Below are 21,676 nucleotides of genomic sequence, written 5' to 3' on the forward strand. Positions count from 1 at the left end.
AATCTGTTCTCCCTCATTTTGTTGAAATTATAACCTACGAAATTGATATCCCTCAGGGGGGGCAGATTTGGCGCTTGAGAAAGCCAAGGGAATGGTGGGAGGCAGTGAAAATAACCAATTTACAAACAGTAAAACCTCATGTCTGCCTAAACCGCTATACCCCATATTCATTGTTGCCAGCTCACAAACCCAAGTAGCCAAGATGGGAAAAAAAGTAACCTTTGCTTTGGGGAACAAAATGAAAAACCATAAAAATGTAAAGCTTAACGCCACATCTCAGACAAAACAATTTGTTAAAAGGTTACCCTGCCCAGTGATTAACAAAAAGGTTCAAGAAATTACTAAGAAATACCAAGCTCAAGCCCAAATAGCGCAGCAAAGAAAGCTGATCATAGTAACAAATGGGACTAAATCAATTCCTTCATATAAACCGCTGGATGATTTAATAGATGCAGCTTCAGCCTCCAATTCAGGCGAGGATGTGTTTCATAGGGAAAAGAGCAAATCTAAGAAGGTGTTGAAACCCCAAGATCCCCAGAAATCCAAACTCAAAGGGGAAGGCGATATCCATCTACGAGATATTCGTCGTGCAGTCGATGAATATATGGCTTCACAATCAATCCAAGCATTACCCTTAAAACATGTTTCTGAACAAAAAGCACATTTAACTACAGAAAACACAGAAAAAGAAGCATCTTTGGAGAGCGAAATTCCATCTGCTGTCAGGGGAGATGTCTCCGCATCAGAGAGCGCAGATGATAACCTAGAACCTTCTAACAATATACACTTGCCGAACAGCATATTGGCTAACGCTAGCCCCGGAATATCCCAATTTGAAATTAAACATCTAATCACCTCTACCATCTTGGAGGTATTACAAAGAAGACCAGTGGAATCACGACAAGCTCTTAATGCACCTATTTTACCTAATAGGGTCTCCAACAAAAATGTTTTCAAAACAACGCAACAAGCTCTTTTTTGTCTTACACTAAAATGCTGTCCTCGACCGGCGATACAATACATTCTTAATCGAAAATCAGTTTTGTAGATCCTCTCGGAAATCCCAGCGTTGGATGACATAAAATCACTTGACATTGAACAGGTGAAATTTCTTTCGAGGGGGGATGGGACCGAGGTAAGACTATGGATTAATTCCAAAGTGATTTGGAACATGATCTGGGCAGAAAAAGCTCACCTGTTGAAACTGGGCTTTATGCTCCTGAAAGAAGAGCACCTCCACAACAGCTGAAGGTGGACTCGGTTCCACCTACCCTCAATAACCTCCACTTGGATATGGCTAAAAATCAGGAAAAAAACTCAGTTTGTGCTTGCAAGCAGCAGGGAAATTCTCATTAGAGTTTACCCCAGAAAGATCAGCTCTCGTCACTGGTTAGCTGGAATTCGAGAGGTTTTAGACATCTCGTGAATAAACCTACAGAACTAACCACTCATGATATAATAATGCTTCAAGAAACGTGGCTCATAGAGCCTCCTGTGTGGAATGGTTTTGACCTTCAGGTAATCCCAGCTAACAAGGCAGTTTGGGGGAGGCCACATCAGGGTTGCTGATCGCTGAAAAACAGAGCACATCCATAAAGATTGAGTACTGGAAATCTCCAAACCCACATATCCAATTGGTCAGGGCACACCATAATTTAAAATGTTTTGCCCTGCTCAACTTATATTGGAATCCGGAGGCCATGGCTGATGATCAATTTTTGGGTGACCTTATAGGCATGCTGGACTTGATTTTGCTTGATTCCTGTATTTGTTACACCATTATTGCAGGTGACTTTAACCTCCACTGTTTCTCGCAACAACAACGTCATCGCACTAAGCGGTTGATGAAATGGCTAAATTTGGCAAAATCTAGAAATCTAATGGTTTTTAATGGCTCTTTTCCCTCTGACAATCCTCCAAATGCGACTTGGCATAGAGGAAATAGTGCCGGCATCATAGATTACATCTATGTGGATGAAAATGTTATGTCACAAATCATGTCTTTTCAATTGTGCCAAAATAATTTGAGCAATCATTACATATTGTGTATGAAATGGGCAGTTAAAGATTTGGCAGAAAAAATTCCTACAGAATATACGCAAGGCAATGTAATTGTGAACACAGCCCGAAATAGACTTTTGTGGAATAACAACTCACTCAAAGCGTTTGGGGAATATTACGCATGATTACTCGGACAAGCAAATCTGAAATAAGACTTAGAGGAAGTAGTGTACACTGAGGCCATGCAGAAGTTCCAATACACCTTAAGACCTCAATTGCAAAAGCAAATATCACACTTCCATTATTTAAGTAAGGAAGTTAAAGATAGGAAAACAAAATTCAGACAAGAAAAACGCCAAGCTTTACAATTACCACTAGCTTTACGAATAAAGCGCTTAACACAGATTAAGACCAAATTTAAAAATTGGTTGAGGACAAGAAAGCACAATCTATATCAAATTGATGGAGCTAATATGCTATGTACTCTTAGCAATAAAAACACCAAACAAATGTGGTCGTTGATAAACCATTCTACTGTGGGAAATCAGGTGGCTATACAGTCAAGTTGTATTAGTGAACAAATGTGGGTGGACTATTTCTCTAAAATATATACACAACAGAGGGACTTAAATATAACTCCTAGCCCTCCCTTTATTGGGCCGTTTATTCTACACTTTGACTGGGAAGATATTTTATATTTTATAAACAAAGCCAGTAAATCGAGAGCCCCTGGCCCTGACGGCCTCTCAAATTTCATGTTGAAACAATATCCTGAGATATGGTTTAACATTTTGTTTGACATGTTTAATAATATCAATCAAATGCAAAGGATACCTGAATCATGGAAAAGTTCTGTTATTATTCCCATTTATAAAAAGGGGGACCGAAACAATCCGGCAAATTATCGCCCGATATCACTCCTGGACGCACCTGGTAAAATATTTGGCGGATTATTTTACGTGAATTTAATAACTGGTCCCAAAACACTTTTAAACGTGATCCCTTACAGTCTGAGTTTGTATCAGACATAGGAACTATTCCAAACATGATAACTATGAACATGCTCAAATCACAAAGTGCAATTGAAGGCCGGTCATTATACATGGCCTTTGTGGACTTTAAAATGGCCTTTGACTCCATTGATCGCAATTCGCTATATTCAAAATTGCATCGCCATGGATGTCCTCCCCACTTAATTGCACTCATAAAACATTTTCATACTGACACACAGCTCCAAGTCCGGGTGAATACTGAGGGTCTTCTAACATCCCTGATTAGAACGAACCGCGGCCTAAAAAAAGGCTGTATCTTGGCGGCTACACTGTTTATTTTCTTTATACTTGATATTGGTGAAAGTTTTTCTTTCTATTGCAGCAGATCCACCAAAATGAGGAACTCAGCGTCTACCTTGGTTATTATACGCTGATGACCTGGTGTTGTCTCGAACTCCGACAGGTCTACACAAACTAATAGACGACTTAGCACAGTATACTGAGTCAAATCAACTATCTGTTAACCAGGAAAAACCCAAGTACTGGTATTTAAAAAAAGAACTGCAAATCGATTCACCAAATATATCTGGCATTTTCAACAAAAGGTTTTATGTACTGTCCCAGAGTATACATATTTGGGTATATATGTTCGCGACTCTTTATCCTATGCAAAACACCTGCACAGTCTTGACAGTAAAATAACCTCGTTGACCTCACAAGCAAAAATCTTGGTGTATAAGTATGGTAAATTTCCATACAAACACATCTTGGTTTTCTACGAGCAGAAAGTTGTGCCAGTCCTAGTCTATGGCATGGAGGCATTGATACATAACCAACAACCAGCATGGCATGTTCTTGAAGATAGATTTTGGAAGAATGTATTGAGACTACCCTCATGTACACCTATGCCCATCTTGTGACACGAACTGGGCCTAGTGCCCTTTGCAGTATATGTAACATGGAATCAATGTGCCCTTTTGCGTAAGTGTTTATTGAGCTTACAACTAAATAACATCCTGGGGGTTGTAGCACTTTATTTGACTACTTCAAAACATGGTTTTCCGCAACAGTGGCGATTAGAGGTTTTTCAAAGTATGTCAGATGCAAGTATCAGTCTCCAACTTTTATTAGAAAACCCAACCATGGCTAAAAAGAAACTATACGAGTGTCACTGGATTATCAATAGAGAAGAGTGTACTTCATATAAGGACTTTTCAACTGAATTGTTTGATGATAAGAGACTCCGCCAAATGTCAGATTATTTGGTTAAATGTCCATCTGCATATATCAGAAACAAATATCTAAAATTCAGATTAAACTTATGGCCTACCAATGACATCTTGGCCAGGAGAAACCAGATCCCGAAGAGTTTAAATTTCTGTCAGTTCTGTAAGAACACTATGCAGAAAGAGACTTTGGAACACATTATAATCTCTTGTCCTAACTTAGAAATGCAGCGAAATCTATTTTTTTCCAAGATATTATGTATTTTCATGCCAACTGATTATGAAGACATTTAGCAGCGTGTCTTTTGTAGCACAAAATTTGCCATGAGGAAAGCAATTGTCCATTTTTTAAATCAGTTATTTCCAGATCAGTTGTAAGTTTTCTTAAAAGTATGTGTTGGGTAAATCATAAATTGCTTTGTAATTTTATTCTTTAAGTTTTAAAATGCAAATGTAACTAAAGCATGTGTAAATAGGAGTATATTAAATAGATACATTTGTATGTAATTTTTGTAATGATGAATTGAAAATTTGAAAGGTTGAAGTATTTCAGCCAAACAAATAAAAAAACAAAAAATAAAAAAAATATACTATATTTTCTATCGGGCTAAACATTTCTCATTGTAACAAAAACTCATCAAGAAATTAGACGTGTACTTGAATCAGTGTTCATCCTTCATTAAAAGCAGTTCATGGCTCGGGTCTCTGCATGTAGCCTTAACAGATGTTGCAATTAGGCGAGAGTGATTAGTTGCTGTATTACATTTACACAATATTGTACATATATTTACATTTGAACTTACGAAAATGAGGTAGTTTAGTGCTGGCGTGTACAGTATTATACCGGTTATGCATCTTGTTGTTGCAATCTATTTCTATGAGCAACGTTATAACATATGTTAATGTACATCACACTTTCATAATTAAGCTTTAATGTGAGAACTTCTAATTACACATATATGTCATATTGTTTGCTAGTGTACTTATTGCCCTATTATTACTTTTACATTATTTTGCATGCAAAAAGGGACGTTGGCTCTGCCCTCATTGAAATGTGAACAATCAAACAGACTCGAGGGTCACTTCTAACTGTCCACCCTATCTTAAGGAATATGGGGATGGTGTTCTTTATGGCCAGGGTCTGTTGGGTTTGGGGGCAGGTTTATAGAGACAAATTGCTTTGGTACTGACCCCGCTAAGGGCTGTATCTCGGTCAATAAGTGAGACGGAAGACAGAAGATACAGTGTAAAGTTTGTTGCATTCTCGCGGTTAGTCTCTCATGAGAACCGAATAACTGCAGAGACGGAAAAGGGGTGGAGGTGGGGGGAGTAGCTTGCTCGCTGTGCACGCCTGGCTGGGAGAGCTGCAGGCCTGCGTTGAAACTTCACAACTATCTTACCATTACAAAATGGAGTCTCGTTCAACTCTAGTCTTACACTGTCACAAGGGGGGTCACAGTTCCAAAGGATATTCCTGCATGAGTTCTCCGGGGCCAGGACCCGAGACCCAAAGCAGCCGCAACTGGGCCTACCCAGGAAGTTAAAGAATGGGGGGGGGGTCAAAATGCCCCCTACTTTCACTCGCATGCTATATTACTAAAACTGTCTAATTCAGGGGTTGGTCTAGGTTTGATGATCACTACAGGTTCTAACCATCTTCATTAAGTCTGTCCACGTTCAGGGAGCATCTCTCTGGAACAATTGCTGGTAAATTAACCTCCAGCTATTTCTCTCAAATGAAACAAAAACTGTATTTTCTGCGGTGGGGGGCGGGGGCATAGACCGAGGGAGAAATAGACGGAGGGAGAAATACAGACTGGGAGATTGGGGAAAGGCAAAGAGGGGAATAGCACAAAAATAGGATGAAGATGGAAGTGTAGGGGCAGAGAATCAAAGGAAGAGAGAGAGAGAGCTGAGATGGCAGAAAGAGAAGATGTCCAAAGGTCCACTTCGGTCCTGTGTTGTCATCCAGGGGTTGTCAACACTTGGACAAACATTCAGCTTTTGGGTGACGTTTACTGACACTTGAGAAACTGAATGAAATATCACTAAAGGGAACCTCTAATAGGCGACTATATGGTTACAAGTGATTTCATCCAATCCTAAAACAACTAATGAAATTTCAACTAATACAAAACAACTAATCTCAAAATAACAAATTAAGTTTTTGTTTTTGGGGTTATTCTCCCCAAGGCCCACCTTTCTTTTTACTAATACTTTCCCCACCCCTAAACCCACTATTACCACTCTCACCCCCATTTCTAGTTTTTTCCCAAATTAGTTATTTTCGTTTTCATTGATTTTGTATTTGTTGTAATTTAATTCCTTATGTTATATATTCAATATAATCACTGCATACCGACTATATCACTGTGGCGACACACCACTACTGAGTGGTCCAGGCTCCCCAGAGCAAAGGTCCTGCTATTACAGGGTCAACAGTTACACCTCGTACCTAGAAAATGTCTAAACTGTTCATACATAGAAAGCAATGATAATTCCCCAAGAGGAAGGCATATTCAATGAACACAGGGTGACGGTGCAGCATTCCGAGGGAAGGGTGTTTATTTTAAACACTATTTTCCACACAGACAATTCGTCTTTTTTAAAGGGATTATCCTTCAGTGGTCTTTAGTCTGGATTGGCGTTTTTATTATAGGCAAACGGACAAAAGGAAAACACTCCATCCCAATAAAATAAACTGTTTAAAATATAAACTTTAAAGACGCAGTCAGCAAATTGTACATTTTTACTTACCTACAAATATATATAACACTTGGTCCAAGGTTTATAAGCACTTTTAATAGGTCGTAAGTTAAGTGCACACGATTTAGAACAAATAAATCTGTATGAAATGAAACAAGTGACTTTTTGCAGGAAATCCCTCTAGGCTGCTGAGATTTGTAAAGCAAAAAAGTGTTTGTACGAATTCTCATTTTGATGGTACGTTTTATAGCCTAAAACATGTTAAAGCTGTTCAGCTGATGAGGTGTGAAGGACTTGGCACACGTGTGTCAATACAATCTCCTAGCATAAGCATAGTTTGCCAAGGATAGATATTAGTTTGCAGAAAAGGTTTTCGAAACACCTAATTTGTAGACTGCACTAATACAATCCCTGTCTCTACTTGTACTATTTTCTTTTCTAAATCACCAAAGAATATTTTTGTTTTTGCCTTGTATCACTTACCTGACGCCTTCCATGCTTCTGCCTTACACTTTGGTTCTACATATAAAGGGGCATAGAGATTCACCTATGGCCTACAGGCCTATTTCCCTCCTTGCTTCTACATTTGAAATATTTGGCCAAGCAGTTCTGTCAAGTCTACAAACTTGGGTAGGTACTAATGCTATTCTAGCTTGCACTCAACTTGTATTTCAAGGGGGCTTGGTAACAAATGCTGAATTTATATCTGATTGTTTCAAATTCCTTGTACCCTAAGAACATTCTGTATATTGCATTCATGAATCTTAGATTTGTCTGTGACAAAGTTAATTATGCAAAACTTTGGTCAAAACTAAGATCCACGAAAAGCCCACAGGATATAATTAGGTGATTGTCCTTATTGCATTCTGGAAATACGACATGTGTTTTGTGATGAATCTGATGATGTCATCACTCCTTTATTGGCGGGAGCCTCTCCCCATGTGGCCAGGGGACCATGTGGCCAGGGGACGGCAGCCGCTACCTGATGCTGACTCTGGGGAGCGGCTATATGAGGAAGGACCCTCGGAGAGTTGACATGACATCATGAGATGAGACATAGTATTCCCCTTTTCATCCCAGGGATATCCCCTCTATTCCCCATGCCTTAAGGGCATATTGTAATAGGTCCTTCCAACCATCCATGGGACCTACTGATAATACCTTCTAATGCTCTATACATAAGTTACCAAAAGCGGACTACCATTTCCATGTATGTGAAAGTACTGTGACAAGAAAGCTGAATGGAGCAATGAGGATCAGTAACGGCGAGAAGCACAAGATGTTCTCTAATGGTTGCAAGAGCATGATAGATACCAGGGCATTTAAAAGCCCTAACCAGCAGGAGAGTATACCAGTTAAAGTCAAGGTTGCTAGTGTGTCACGTGAAACACATGAAAAAAGTTCTGGCAGCAGAGTATACCAGATATCCTATGAAGTTGGAACTAACAGTCAAATTATTTTATATAAAAGCTGTTTTTTTGTTGATCACAGAATTCCAAGGGAGACTCGTACCCTTAGGAGTTTAAAGTATTTTGAATAGAAAACCTGGAGAATGCAGCAATCCCCTGGAAGTGAGAACTTCATCCATTGGGAATTTCTGTGTTGGAGATATGCCTTTCCTTTAGAACTTTAAGATTTCTGCACTTCCAAGGCCAAAGACATTACCCTTTTCACCTTAGAGTTAGTTTTAGCATGTGAGTGCCAGAATTGTATTTCAGACACAGGACATTCTTGCTTTGGATATCTTGATGTCTGACAGATCCTTATTTTTTTGGTTATGGTAGGGAAATACATCTTAGAATAAGGACAGCGAGGCATTTGCCAGTCGCATATTATTTTGAATAAAAGTCTATAGCCACAAACAGGAGCTCTCTGTGTCTTTGTCTCATTCCTGGCTCTTCACAGTTTGCTCACGTCCTAAAGGTCACTGCACTTCTTGGTTCCCTGTTCATTCAGGAGTACAGCAAGGTTGCATTTTTTCCCCTTTGCTGTTTTGGATTGACATTAATGACCATCAACAGCAACTGGTTGGAGGCACTGCTGACGTCCCGTGATTCGGTACCTTGTCCATTCCTGTATTGTCGTATGCAGACGGCTCTGTTTTAATTGCCCCAAGGGACTTCCAGTGTCTGATTACAATGGATTCTAACTTCATGTCGAAACTATATCTGTCGGTTAATGACTCAAAATCAGCAGTAATGGTGTGCCAAGTAGGGAGGAAATGCTACGAAACTACCAACCTTTAAGGCCTGTGATGAGATTATTAAAACATGTACGTTTTATGACTATCTGAGAATAATTTTTTATCCAATCCTGAAAGGTGCACAACACAAAAACTAAACAGCACTCATAAATGATGCAAGCCAATACATGGTATATTTAGGTTTGCTAAAGAGTTTAAAGCACAACCGAATGCTATGGGCTTAAGAATTTAGATGGGCAGTTATGTGGCCGGCCTGTGAGAAGATTCAAACTTAATAAGCTTTCAGGTAGAAGAAAACATTTTCTTTTTCAAAAAGTGACCTGATGCCCTGTTCGTCAAATGGGAATTCCTCAGCTTGAGGATGACCTGCATTGTGAGCCTGTAAAACCTTGGTTAAAAATGCGGTGCAACGATAAGGCAAAACTTTAACACAGAGTCCTGAACCACGTAATCTGTGAGGTGAATTGTACAGCCATTCCGTGGCTATTTTACGTAAAGAGATAAACGTTGTTTGCTAATTTACGAATCACACAACTATTATAAACTCGGTAACACTTGACATTACGGGGGGCTTAAGATCATTTTTAATGACAGAGAGAGTACAGAGGGTACTAGCAAAGCCAGCAGCCAGAACCCATATAATCTTATCGACGAACAGGATTATGGAATACCTATTATGGACACATTTTAAACATGAGCGGATCCTGGTTTTTAGGGCTCGATTCAAGTTATTACCATTGTGGGCAGTCCTAGGGAAGTGGAACAGTTCAAGCATCTCCAGTGAATATGAAATAAATTGCATACTCTGTAATGTCTCTGTTAAGGATCTCACGCCCTTCGTCTTTTTCTGTCCTGTATACTCAAGGATTAGGAAAACTACTCTGGTACCATTATTGCATAAAATAGCTCTCAGACAATGTAGGCCAGCACTGTGTGCACCTTTGATGGTTGATTCCCCTGTGATTGGTTTGTCTTTTCCTGTGTTTCCAAGGAGGGAACCTAAATTAAGAGACAGGTTGATGAACAGTTTGCCCTAGACAATTTCTGATCATGTCACTTGCTTCACGTTTTTTTTTTTTTTTTAATTCATCTCTGGTAATGTACATATATGAATTATATTAATTTTACTATATTAGTGGTATTTCGCTTTTGACTGTATTCAAGTTTTAATGTATTGAGAATGTTGATGTGTTTGAACTTTGATGGATCAATTGTGTCTGAATAAAAGTTATTGACTCCCAAATATATATATTGTTTATTTTCAAGGAGCTTCTTGAAAAGTAACAGATACATACAAATAATAACTCGTATTTTGTTTGCATTTGCAGTAAGGCTAAAAAGTCAGCCTTCTTGAGGTCCTTCATAATTAAGTCAACATCTTCAAAGATTTGTCAAAGGGAATTTTTTGGAGTTGTCGAGCCAGAACCCTTCATGCCGAGGTCACAACCCCACAAACACACTTAAAACGTGAAGTTGTTTGCCTAAACAATCACAAGTGGTTAGAGTTCCATCCTTTCTGATCTGCATATGACCTTGAGACCCAGTCAACATTCAGACTCCTCTCCACCCTGGTCACCCAGGTGCTCTCCAGGTGTTTCTTGCTAGTTAGACCCTTAAGTCCAGACCCATCTTAATGGTAGATCTACTACTACCTATGATGTAACTCTCATCAAGGCTTCACAATCCTCCCCTACCTCCAGTAAATGTGCTACTGATGGAATGTTTCACTTTACAAAGCCCCTAAAATTCAATTATAAAAATAAAATGTGTGCTCATCTTACATATGCTGTTCTGAACAGTATTTGCATTCTTACTTTTTAAAAGATGTCCTTTCTCAAGGTCAGATGGGATTTCTTAGAGAGAGATTGGGGAAGATTTCCCAGGTTGCACAAGGATTGATCATTTCAGGGGAGGGGCCTCAACATGTGGGCTGACTTAAGATTGGACAGGCTCGCTCTGTGGGAGGCGGGGGAGCGAGGACAGATTCAGGGGATGGGAGGACTTGGGAGTCTCGTGGAGGCACAGGGATTGGTGAACGTGTGAAGGTACATGCACCCAGATGAAAAGTGGTACACTTTCTTCTCACCACAACACAGAACCTACATGAGAAGTGATCATTTATGTCTGGATGGAGAATTCTTTGGTAGGGTGTCCTTATGTAGTATAGACCAGATTGGACGGACGGATCACAATATAGTGCATATGTATGTAGTCTTGGAGGGATTGAGTAGGTGGGACTCACTGTGGAGGTGTAATGATACTCTGCGGAAGTATGTAGTGTTAAAGGGGGAGATACGGGAAGCAATAAAGAAATACTTTCAACTGAATGACACGGGAGAGATGAACAGATGCATACAGTGGGCGGCTGCAAAGGCCACCTGGAGGGGGCTGTTGCTCAGGGAGGGGGCAAATAAGAAGAGAGAAAGGAAAAATTGGTTGAGGGACGAGCTAAGTCAGTTAGAAAGGAGGCTGAGGGAAAGTGAAGAAGTAGAGAATGGCGTCAGGGGAAGAGTGAAGGAGACGAGGTAAGAGCTGAAGGCCCTAGAAATAGGTAGTGTTATTAAGAAGCTGCAATACTAAAACTAGAAGTACTATGAAAAAGGGGATAAGGCTGATGCGATGCAAGCGGCTAGGCTACGGGGCCAGCAAGAGGAGAGATGGGTGAAGGAGATTATGGGAGATGAGGATCAGTTTAGCTCGACCAGAGCGACTTTATGCAATCGCTTTGCAGCCTTTTATGAGGAACTTTATGCAGTCGAAACCTTCATGAGGCAAGGGATGTGGAGCAATATTCTCCCCCCTGCCCCCGAGACTAGTGGGTATAGGTGTAGGGTTAGCCAAGTCCCTGTTCACCCCGGTTGAAGTAGTGGCTGAAATAACGCATATGCCTTCAGGGAATGTGCTTGGGGGATGACAGTTAAAGTACTCGTTTCTACAAGATGTTTGCAGGGCTGCTCGTTCCCCATTTAGTGAAACTCTTCAATCATATCATGAACAGTGGCAGTAGTCCCCCCCCACCTATACACAAGCTTTGATAAGTCATACCTAAGGAAGGCAATAATTTTCAGTCATGTAGCTCGTATAGGCCGATCTCACTGCAAAGATTTTTATGAGGGCCCTGGTCACTAGATTAGAGAGCCTCATGCCTAAATGGATCCATTCAGATCAGATGGGTTTCATTCCATGATGGCAAGGGGCAGATACAATGAGAAAGACTCTCCACATTGTGGACTGGGCCAGGAGTAAGAGAGGGAATCCAACACTATTAGCCTTAGATGCGGAAAAAGGTATTTGATAGGGTGGGTTGGGTGTTCCTCTTTGCAGTACTACAAAGGTTCAGCTTCGGTGGTGGGACCCATGTCGCCTCTGTTGTTTGCCTTGCCTCTGAAACCCCTTTCAGAGAAGATAAAGCTTTCAGAGGAGGTGGAAGGGATAATAATGGGTGAGAAGGAATTTAAGCTGGCCATTGTATGCAGACGACATCTCTCTACATCTGCGCAACGCTCAGTCTTCAGTCCCAAATGTGTTGGAGGTGATAGCCGAGTATGGGTCCCTAGGTCAGTGGAGGAGTTGTGTGACATAAACTTTCTGCAGCTGTTAGATAAACTATATGGGGAAATGGAGAAGTGGGGCTGCATGCCCTGAAGAGGAATTTCCTCCCCAGAATCATGTACTTGTTTCAGATGCTGCTAGTAAGGGTCCCGGATGCATTGCTGTCGGAGGCAAAGGGCAGAATGCTTCACTTCCTGTGGGCGGGGTGTTAACCCCCAGATTGCCTATAGTACACTGGTGCTTCTGAGGGATTAAGGCGAGGTGAGTTTCCTGGATTTGTTTTTATATCATAAGGCAGCCCAACTGAGGGTGCTGGGACCGCACTTGAGGCTAGAAGGGGACGGACAAGCAATGGGTGTACCTAGAAAATTACAGATTGAGGTGGTCGCTGTGGGAGAATGGTTATGGGCCCGAGAGGGAAAGTTCTGAGGGGAGTTAGAAAGCATGGGATACAGGGGTTGATTTGGGATCTCTGGAGCAGAATGTCAGGAAAGGAAGGGGTTACTACATGGCTCTCCCCTTGTAGTCATTTGTGGGCACCCCAGGTGAATGACAATATTACTAACCCGGCCAGGTTTCAGATATGGTTTGAAGTGGGACTGGAGAAGGTGGGCCAAATGTAGAGGAAGGGGAAGTATTTATCAATTCAGGAATTGGAAACCTCCCTAAATGTAGGAAAGCTTTCAGTGTTCTTGTACTTGCAGCTCCAATGGAATGTTATGCCAGAAAAATGGAAAGCAGAAATACATAGGGACCTTACACTATTTGTGAAAGTACTAGACACCCACTGGGGCAAAGGGGGCTAATATCGAAGTTATATGCAGCTTTGGTCCTCACTAAGGGGTATGACACTGATAGTCTTAGGGCCAGGTGGGAGAGAGAACTGGGATGGGATATTGATGAGCTCCTGGGGGGGCTGTGTCAGGAGGCATATAAAACCGCCATAGCTTGCAAAATAAATTGCATGGGATAAACTGTTGCACAGGTGGCAACATAATCCCCTTAGACGATGCAAAATGTTCGGCTTGTAAGCCCTAGACATTGGCGTGGGTTTTCGAGAGCTGGCAAACTATTGGCACATGTGGTGGTCCTGCAGAAGTGTACAGGTGTACTGGAAGAGAGGTTCTGGGATGGATAAAAGAGGCAGAAGGTATGTTACGGCTTCCCTCCGGGCGGGGGGGGATTGCAAATGGTGACGGAGTGGTCATCATTTCTGGGAAGTTGGAAGGAAAGTTGGATGAACTGTCATGATTACTAGCCAGAAGATCCCATTTAAACCTTTACCCCCTTTTTGGGCAAGTGGAGGCAGGTGGGGAGATCAGGTAGGGGGCAAGTGGGTAAAAGCCTGGCATTCAAGACACTCACAGCAGTCACTCAGAATAAACACTCCTATCTCTTAGGGTAACTGCACTCTTGTTTCCTGGTTGTTACATCACTTCCTGCCACTCCATTATGGACATTGAGGAACATCCTGGCATAAGTTACAAGGCATTCTAGTGTTTGGGCGTGGCTGCCTATAAAAGCCACACCCGAAGAGCAGCACGTGCTTCGTGTGCTTCCTGTAAGCTAGAGAGCACATGCTTAGTGCCGCCTGGTTCTCAGTCTTCAGCCTTCCCGATTCAATTCCATCCGACGACCGGAGTCAGTACTGCCACGAGAAGAAGGAGAGAAAGAAAACAGTTAGCTCACAGTGAGTTACACGTGCCTGCAAATTGCTGCGCCGTGTGCTCTAAAGCAATTACACTCACCTCGAACATTGCTAGCAGCAGAAACCACAGTTCTTCATCGCGCGCACCTACGGCCCGCTTCGGGTAACCCTGCAAGGAAACAGAAAAGACATTAGTCGCTGCAGCAGAAACCGCTGATCTTCATTTCGCGCATCTATGGCCCGCCTCGGGTATCCTGCAAAGAAAGAGAAAAGACATTAGTTTATTTTGCCATCTCCGTTCACCGCAGTTGCTGCAGTCCAGTGCTGTGAACTGGCACATAGCACCAAGGCAGAACGGAAACATCAGATTTGCCCAGTGAGGTAACTGGACAGTTACGAACCTTGAGACTCTACTTACCTGAACTTAGGCAAACTTACCTGAACAGAAGTCCCAGTGCAGGAACTGGGTAACATGAACCCTTGGAGCTAAAGCAGTGCATTTGGCAGCAACTCCAAAGCAACTCCCAAGAATAGCGCCCCTGCATGTGCAGGATGGAGGGCGCACCACATTAAACACACAGGTGAGACATGCACCAGGGTGCTTAGATACCTAGATGGGTTGGGTGGGAGAAGGGGGGCTACTATCCCTTTGAGTTCATCCCTAACAATTCACTCTTTTGGAAGGTCAGACTTTCCACTAACTGAATGGTGGTGTAGAACCAGAGAAGGAACCGGGGGACTCCATTGCTCCTGCAGAGACTCAGGTAAGCGGGACATGAATGGTTTAGCTACGGACTGGAGGTAGGTAGAGGGCGTTACGTGGTTATGCCTGGGTGGAACCCCCTTTACTGTGTCCCGTTGGTTGAAAGGGTAGACCAAGACTTTGAAGACATAATGAGGAGTTCCAACATGTACTTTTCAAGATGGCTTTGGGAAAGAAATGTTTAAATGGCTGACGATATTAGGGGAAGCTGCCTGGGAAGGGGGAGGGGTTTCAGACTCTTTGTTACAATTTTTACAGATGATGCACATGGTGGAGATCCTGGTTGGAATGTGACAAAATCCCAATAAAAGTATAATTGGAAGAAAAGAAAAAACATGTCCTTTCCAAAGATGAGTAGGTATGCTAATGGATGCGAACTAAGGTTAGCGAGTGAACTCGAAGCTGTGTTTGGTAACACTCCTATCTTCTGTTACCTAAGTTTCTACATGGAAATAATAAGCTTCATCAAACTATTGGATGTGATCCAGACATTCAAATTTGAACTCTTAACTAAATTGTCCTCATTCCATATCTGTCTCTGCGCATGTTCAGAGATTGTTAAAGCATTTTATCTGCAGTTATGAGTTAAAATGTGGGACGCAAATTGGGTAGAAGGGGACACCCCTTAATGTTAAATCAAACAACTGTTTTTTCTAGATGTCAATATGTAAATAATGTAATGTTCTTAACTAGAAAATAAAATTCCTTCAAAGGAAGATTGTTTGCTTAAGAAAGGCACTGTGTTTCTGGGTCCAAACTGAGGCAATAGAGCTGTGACCTTAGAAATCATGTTTACCGTACATAAGTATTACCTTCTGGGGGAGATCCATGTATGATGTATGAGCTTAGAAATACACAAGCAAATGGAAATTAGGAAAGAGGATAAAAGAAGAAAACAAAGCAGAAAAGTAACAGGTTTCACAGCCTTCCAATTGGTTCAATATAAATTAGCCCAATCAATTGTTTAGGCTCCCATAGTATCCCATGTGGAACAGACGCCGCTACATTGCATACAGATAGAATTCTAGGAAACAATTCCATTCGGGGGCAGGGTAACATGGGAATTCCCAGGAATGTTGCTAGTGACACATCCCCACCCAACCCACATTATTACAGTTATAAGGGGCCCATGATCATTTGTATTGTTACATGGATTTAAATAAACAGCAAATCTTTCCTCTCTCAAGCCAATTAACTGAATTGTCCCTGCCTCTGGTGTTAATGCCTAAGAATACATGTAGTACAATGATAAACTATAAATTGGTAGTCGTGTATGAAGACGATTAAGCCTCAAATATTCAGTCTTACACGTAAGTAAAAATACTATGTTCAATGCAATGCCTGGTGTAAGAATTCAAATCACTAACCTGTTTCTGATTCCAAGTGGAGGGGATGGTCTGGTTAATTTCTTGCTCCTAATTGTAGGTCACAATGGACCACTGGAGTCATATTTGAAGACAAACATTAACTAATTTTACAAATAAGTAATGTGTGCTATGTAATTCCATGGATGTATTGCAAGCATACCGTATATTGAATGTGATACTGAAAATTGCTTACTTTTGTGCTAACTAGACGGTGTGTATTTCATATCGTTTTATTGGCACAGATAAACCGGATCCCCCGGCAGGTCAGCCATGTGCCTCGGATGTGCGTAGCTCCTCATGTACCTTGTCTTGGTACGGGTCCTCCTATGATGGTGGAAGTGTGGTGCAGTCCTACACATTGGAAGGCTGGGACACCGTGGATAAAACCTGGGCAGACCTTGCAGCTTGCCGTAGCACATCATACAACATCACGAACCTGAAGTCGGACCGAGAGTATAAATTCAGAGTGCGCGCAATTAATATCTATGGGACCAGCGAGCCAAGCCAAGAGTCGGACCTTGTCAAGGTTGGAGAACGACATGAAGGTGAGAACTGGCTACAAAATGTAGTCAGCAATTCGCAGTCCTTTATTGTAAACATAGGTAGTTGAACTGTTTGTAAAAAATACATGTGTGAAGAATCTGTGGGCAAAAATTGACCACATTCGTTACTGCTCACAACTCCGCCCCACATTTTTGTAAATTACTCCGTGATCAAAGCAGAAATCACTACTGAAAATATATATATTCCCAACAACCAAACTACAACTGAGGTAAAATTGACTTTTAACAGCAAATGTGCTGTGTCTATCCTGCCTTTATGATATAGAAACAATTAAAAACATATTTCAAGCATTCAGAACAGAGGGAAAGATGAAAGAATTTCTTTTGGAAAAAAAGGATTTTCCGTTTATTTAAAATGTGGACATTATTGTAATTGTATTAACCTATAAAATAAATATTTGGTGACAATTTTATGAAAAAGGATAATTTATCTAAACATATATACATCTAGTAGCTGCCAAACCAATGAACTAACAAGAGATATTATATAAAAGAAGAGACATTTACAAATTGCTTTTACAAGCTAAACCACAAATCCAGACAATTGTTGTTTCACTAACCCTAGACCCAAATAACCAAAAACACGCAATAAACTTTTCTTCTCTACAGAGGGCATTGTTTTAACTGCAAGTGGTCTGATTTCTACCTGAAACATGGTCTTTAAATTTGGATTGAAGTCATTGTTTTCTTAGTAACTCTGTTGGGGATGAGAACATCATAAACTATCTTGCTCACTAAAGATGTTTTGAACGTCGCTGGGGTGCAGTGTATCAACTGATCCCCAGGGATATCTGCGTGGAAAGATCTCACTGCATGGATTCAGGACTTGTAGTTTTATGTCCTTTGGTGTGACTATATTCAGAACTTTTAAAGCATCATTCTTCCAGATGAAATTGCTATTTGCCTCTATCATGAGATAGACAGTACAATGATATTTGTCGTAAGCTGTGGTCTATCTGCTATGGATTTTCAAGTTCGGACAATTGAAACACTGAATTTAGTCCTTAATCCAATATTGTGCCTCTATTTGGTTAAAATTGGGTTAAAATGTTAAAGTTTTGAATCTCTTCCTGCAAGTGTGCAAGTATTGTGGGAACGAGCACAACATTCTACCAGCCTAGTGGCCTTTCCTAAAAGGTTTAAAACCTAAAAGGCTCAGTATGTAAGCACTCTTTACGTTTGAAGTTGGCAAAATGACACCAATGATTTTTAATGTTTCTTTCATGTTGTGGAGTAAACAAGCACTTTCTAAGACACAAAATAGGAGAATAAAAGTTTATTGTATGCCTTTCTCCAAAGATGATCTCCATTTGCCGGCCCCCCCAAAAAATAATTAAAAAGTGTGTTCCCTGCACTGCTTAGTTTTGTCAAAATAAATCTTCACACATCTATATTTAAAGTCTTTTGTCATTTTAAATGAAATGTAAATACATGTTGGAAACTATCCAGGTTTACACACTACACAGAGTCTCTTGAGGTATACCTAGTCGGATCGTTTCCATGCCACGGAACATAAAATTATCACTGCTGCCATCGAACAGCATATTATCTCAAACAATAAATAAATTAATGTATTTTTCTGAAATCTATGGGGGACTGCATTGTATTTTAAGTTAGATTATTGATAAACACATTTAAAAAAAAAAACTATTTTGTGGTCCTCATATCTTCTGGTGACCCTTCCAAATAGTACATGATAGAGATTGAGTGCCTGTTGCGCAACATAACTTTTTCTGAGCAATGCTTTATTTGTACAGGTCATGGTCATCCTTCCCTCTAAGGAAATACCTTGTGGCATTCCCTCATTTTGCTAACATCATTAATTCGCTACAGACCAAACCCAGTCTTTTAATCAGTTTCTAAAGTAGCCAACAAATTTCAGCAATCTCCATCATCATCTAGTTTGAAGATCTGAGGCTCACTTCACCCACTGATAAGAAATGTGACATCCTCTATTTTTAAAGAAATACAGGATCGGCTTTTGCCCACTGGTGTGCAGCTTAGTCACTTTTGAAAAGGGAAGTTACCACTACTCCATTTGTTCCTTAAAACGAATGATTCTCTACTTAACTAAAATTATATGTTGAAAGGTGAACCTGCATGAGGGAAGGTAGGAATTCCTGACATACTGGAATGGATCTTTCCTGTGGTGTCCTTCTGCTTGGGTTTTGATTTTCCAGGACATTCAATAAATTAAAAACTTGACTCAATACCACCATGTTTATTTTGGACCCAATCACTCAGTTGCTGGCCCTGAAAAGCCAAAGCCAAATATAGAATGATAGGCATATCTAGAGTACTAGCAATTAAGCAACAATAGAGTTTATAACAAAACTAGAGCAGATCATTCAGCAAAGGCATGCTATCAACTGGCCTCATTCTCATCTATATCGCCAGACTCATGGTCTGAAACTAAAAATTAGGTATGGGCAAGCCATGTTTGGTTGATATCATAGGTCTAGTGGAAGAATGCTTGATTGAGTTTGTGCGTTAAACATGTGGCCAGACAATTTCATGCCATCTGTGGTTCACTGCTTTAATGTCCTCCCACTTACTACGCTTTCTCCAAGAAGGGTCAGAGTTCTCCACTAGGGTTTTGAAGTAGAAGAGGAATAAGGGTGACATATGACTGATTCTTAAGATCCGTGGATCTATTACGGGTGGTTCTCTGGGTCCGCCTTACAATTTGATGATCAGTATTCTCCTTCAGAATAGCCGGCTGTAAATGGAATTTAACCAGCCCTTTCAAATTGTATCCCAGCATTCATTAGTCCAAAAGAAACTCTCATACCCAGATATTGAAGGACACTGAGAAAATTGTTAAAATACTGGACTCCAAGCTGCTCAATACTTTTAAATATTCTTTCATTTATTCCCCGTTAGTCAAACTCCTTGTGTAAACTGCACTGCTCTTCTTCATGGTGTGGGTTTTGCATTGCTTAGAAAATCCGTATGTTAAGACGTTTGAGGTCAACAATATTTCAGGCTATTTAACGTCATACAGTTGACTTTCTTTTGCCCCCTATTTTGCTAATATTTGCTTGACTGGTGCACTGCTTATTTGTTATGGTAACACAATCAATTGGTACCAGTTTTTCAATAGTATCACTGATCAAGTTTTACAACTTGCAGTGCATCTGTAGTTTTATCAGGTAAATAATACTCACTTCCCATGAGTGTTGGTAGCCTCTGAGATCAGTTAAAATACTCTCTTCCTTTGGACTTCCAAGGTGTTTTCCAACATGGGGTCCAATTGAAGTGACCTGCCATTGACTGATGCTAAAACCAGTCTTGAACTGCCTAATTAGCTTTCTCGTGAAGGTTCTCCCCCATGCATCCAATGACCTTTGCTACTTTCGGTATATCCATAATTCCTTGCCTCAGATTGTTGTATTTGTGTTTACTTAGTATTATGTGTTGCCTAGTTTGTTTTTTGCTTCTTCCTCGATACCTGGATCTAAACCTCTGACCAACCTCAACACCCCATTATAAGCCACCCTCACCCAACTTTTGACATCATTCCTACATGATCAGTTGAGATCCCAAGCTACATTAGCATTCCGGACTACATTTATAACAGTGTGTGTGTCTAGACACAGAGGGCCTGATTCACAGAACTGTTTCATAATGACGCAATCCCATAGGAAAATGCTCTGTGAATCAGGCTGATAATCCCTTGTCATGTATAAAGCATTCTACAGAACCAAGCAAGCATATTTACATGCGCCTGATTTAAAATGTGATGAAATACAAATGTGTCTTAATAGCATCAATAAAATTGCCACATAACTCCTTTTCTGACTGCCCAGGGTTGCAGTGACAACCTTTTTGGCTGCTCGTGAAAACCTTATGCTTCACCGTTCCAATGAGTCACATCGCTTCCGAAGTATACAGCACCCATAGAATCAGAGATACAGCATTGCAGCCCCTTTTTATATCCCATCCTGCAGGAATCACGAAGGACGCCATGGCCATTCATACTGAGGCTTCATTTATGGCTACCAATTGCTGGATTTTATCGGCTCCTATACAATTGATGAGTTCTTATTTTATTGCCAGATATTTGTTGTACTTTGTGATCTGAACAGGGTCAGAGGCTCTGCAATGTCACTTCCTATGAAGAAAAGGGAGTCACATTTTGTGAGGCGTTAATTACTACCTTTGAAGATTTAATGGGATACAAAACATGTAATGTAATTTCCGCTGCCCCTACAGTTTTGATGAAATAACGACAATGGGAAAATGTATGTCAGAAAAAACCTTCTAATACAGAGCTCTCCATTGAGTAAATCATTATGTTCTGCCACTCAGACAATTATAACTCTCCCAGTGCGCTCACTAACTTCCATAATCGACTTAATTCCAAAAATGATGCACATGTGTAGTATTGCATACTACAGCTGGGCCTCATGAGTAGTATTCCAGAATAGGAATGTTAGGGATGGAATGGAGTGGAACAGTGAGCTCGCGGTTGGAGAAGGACTCACAGATATGCTGCTCTGTTCATATCCCCTAATATTATATATACATACATATATAGTATTAATTTAATAAAGTATTTATAAAAGTCTCCCCTGTGTTGTAAGATACTTCACATGGCGATGAGGATCCTCGGTCTGCCCGTGTCCAAACAGAGACCAAGGATTAAGAGAAGT

At 40.7% G+C, this 21,676-nt stretch overlaps 1 protein-coding gene across 4 annotated transcripts in view; it reads left to right on the forward strand.

The window, feature by feature from the left end:
• MYLK (myosin light chain kinase) overlaps window positions 1-21,676 on the forward strand; it is a 1,914,870-nt gene that overhangs the window by 1,698,914 nt on the left and 194,280 nt on the right. For all 4 annotated transcript variants that reach the window (XM_069616671.1, XM_069616673.1, XM_069616672.1 and 1 more), the window contains one exon: window positions 16,701-17,003. In XM_069616671.1, the coding sequence (XP_069472772.1) occupies window positions 16,701-17,003 (303 nt within the window). The remainder of the gene's footprint in view (window positions 1-16,700; window positions 17,004-21,676) is intronic.

The sequence above is a fragment of the Ambystoma mexicanum genome, chromosome 9 (assembly GCF_040938575.1).
Source record: "Ambystoma mexicanum isolate Mex_15411 chromosome 9, UKY_AmexF1_1, whole genome shotgun sequence".
NCBI lineage: Eukaryota > Metazoa > Chordata > Amphibia > Caudata > Ambystomatidae > Ambystoma > Ambystoma mexicanum.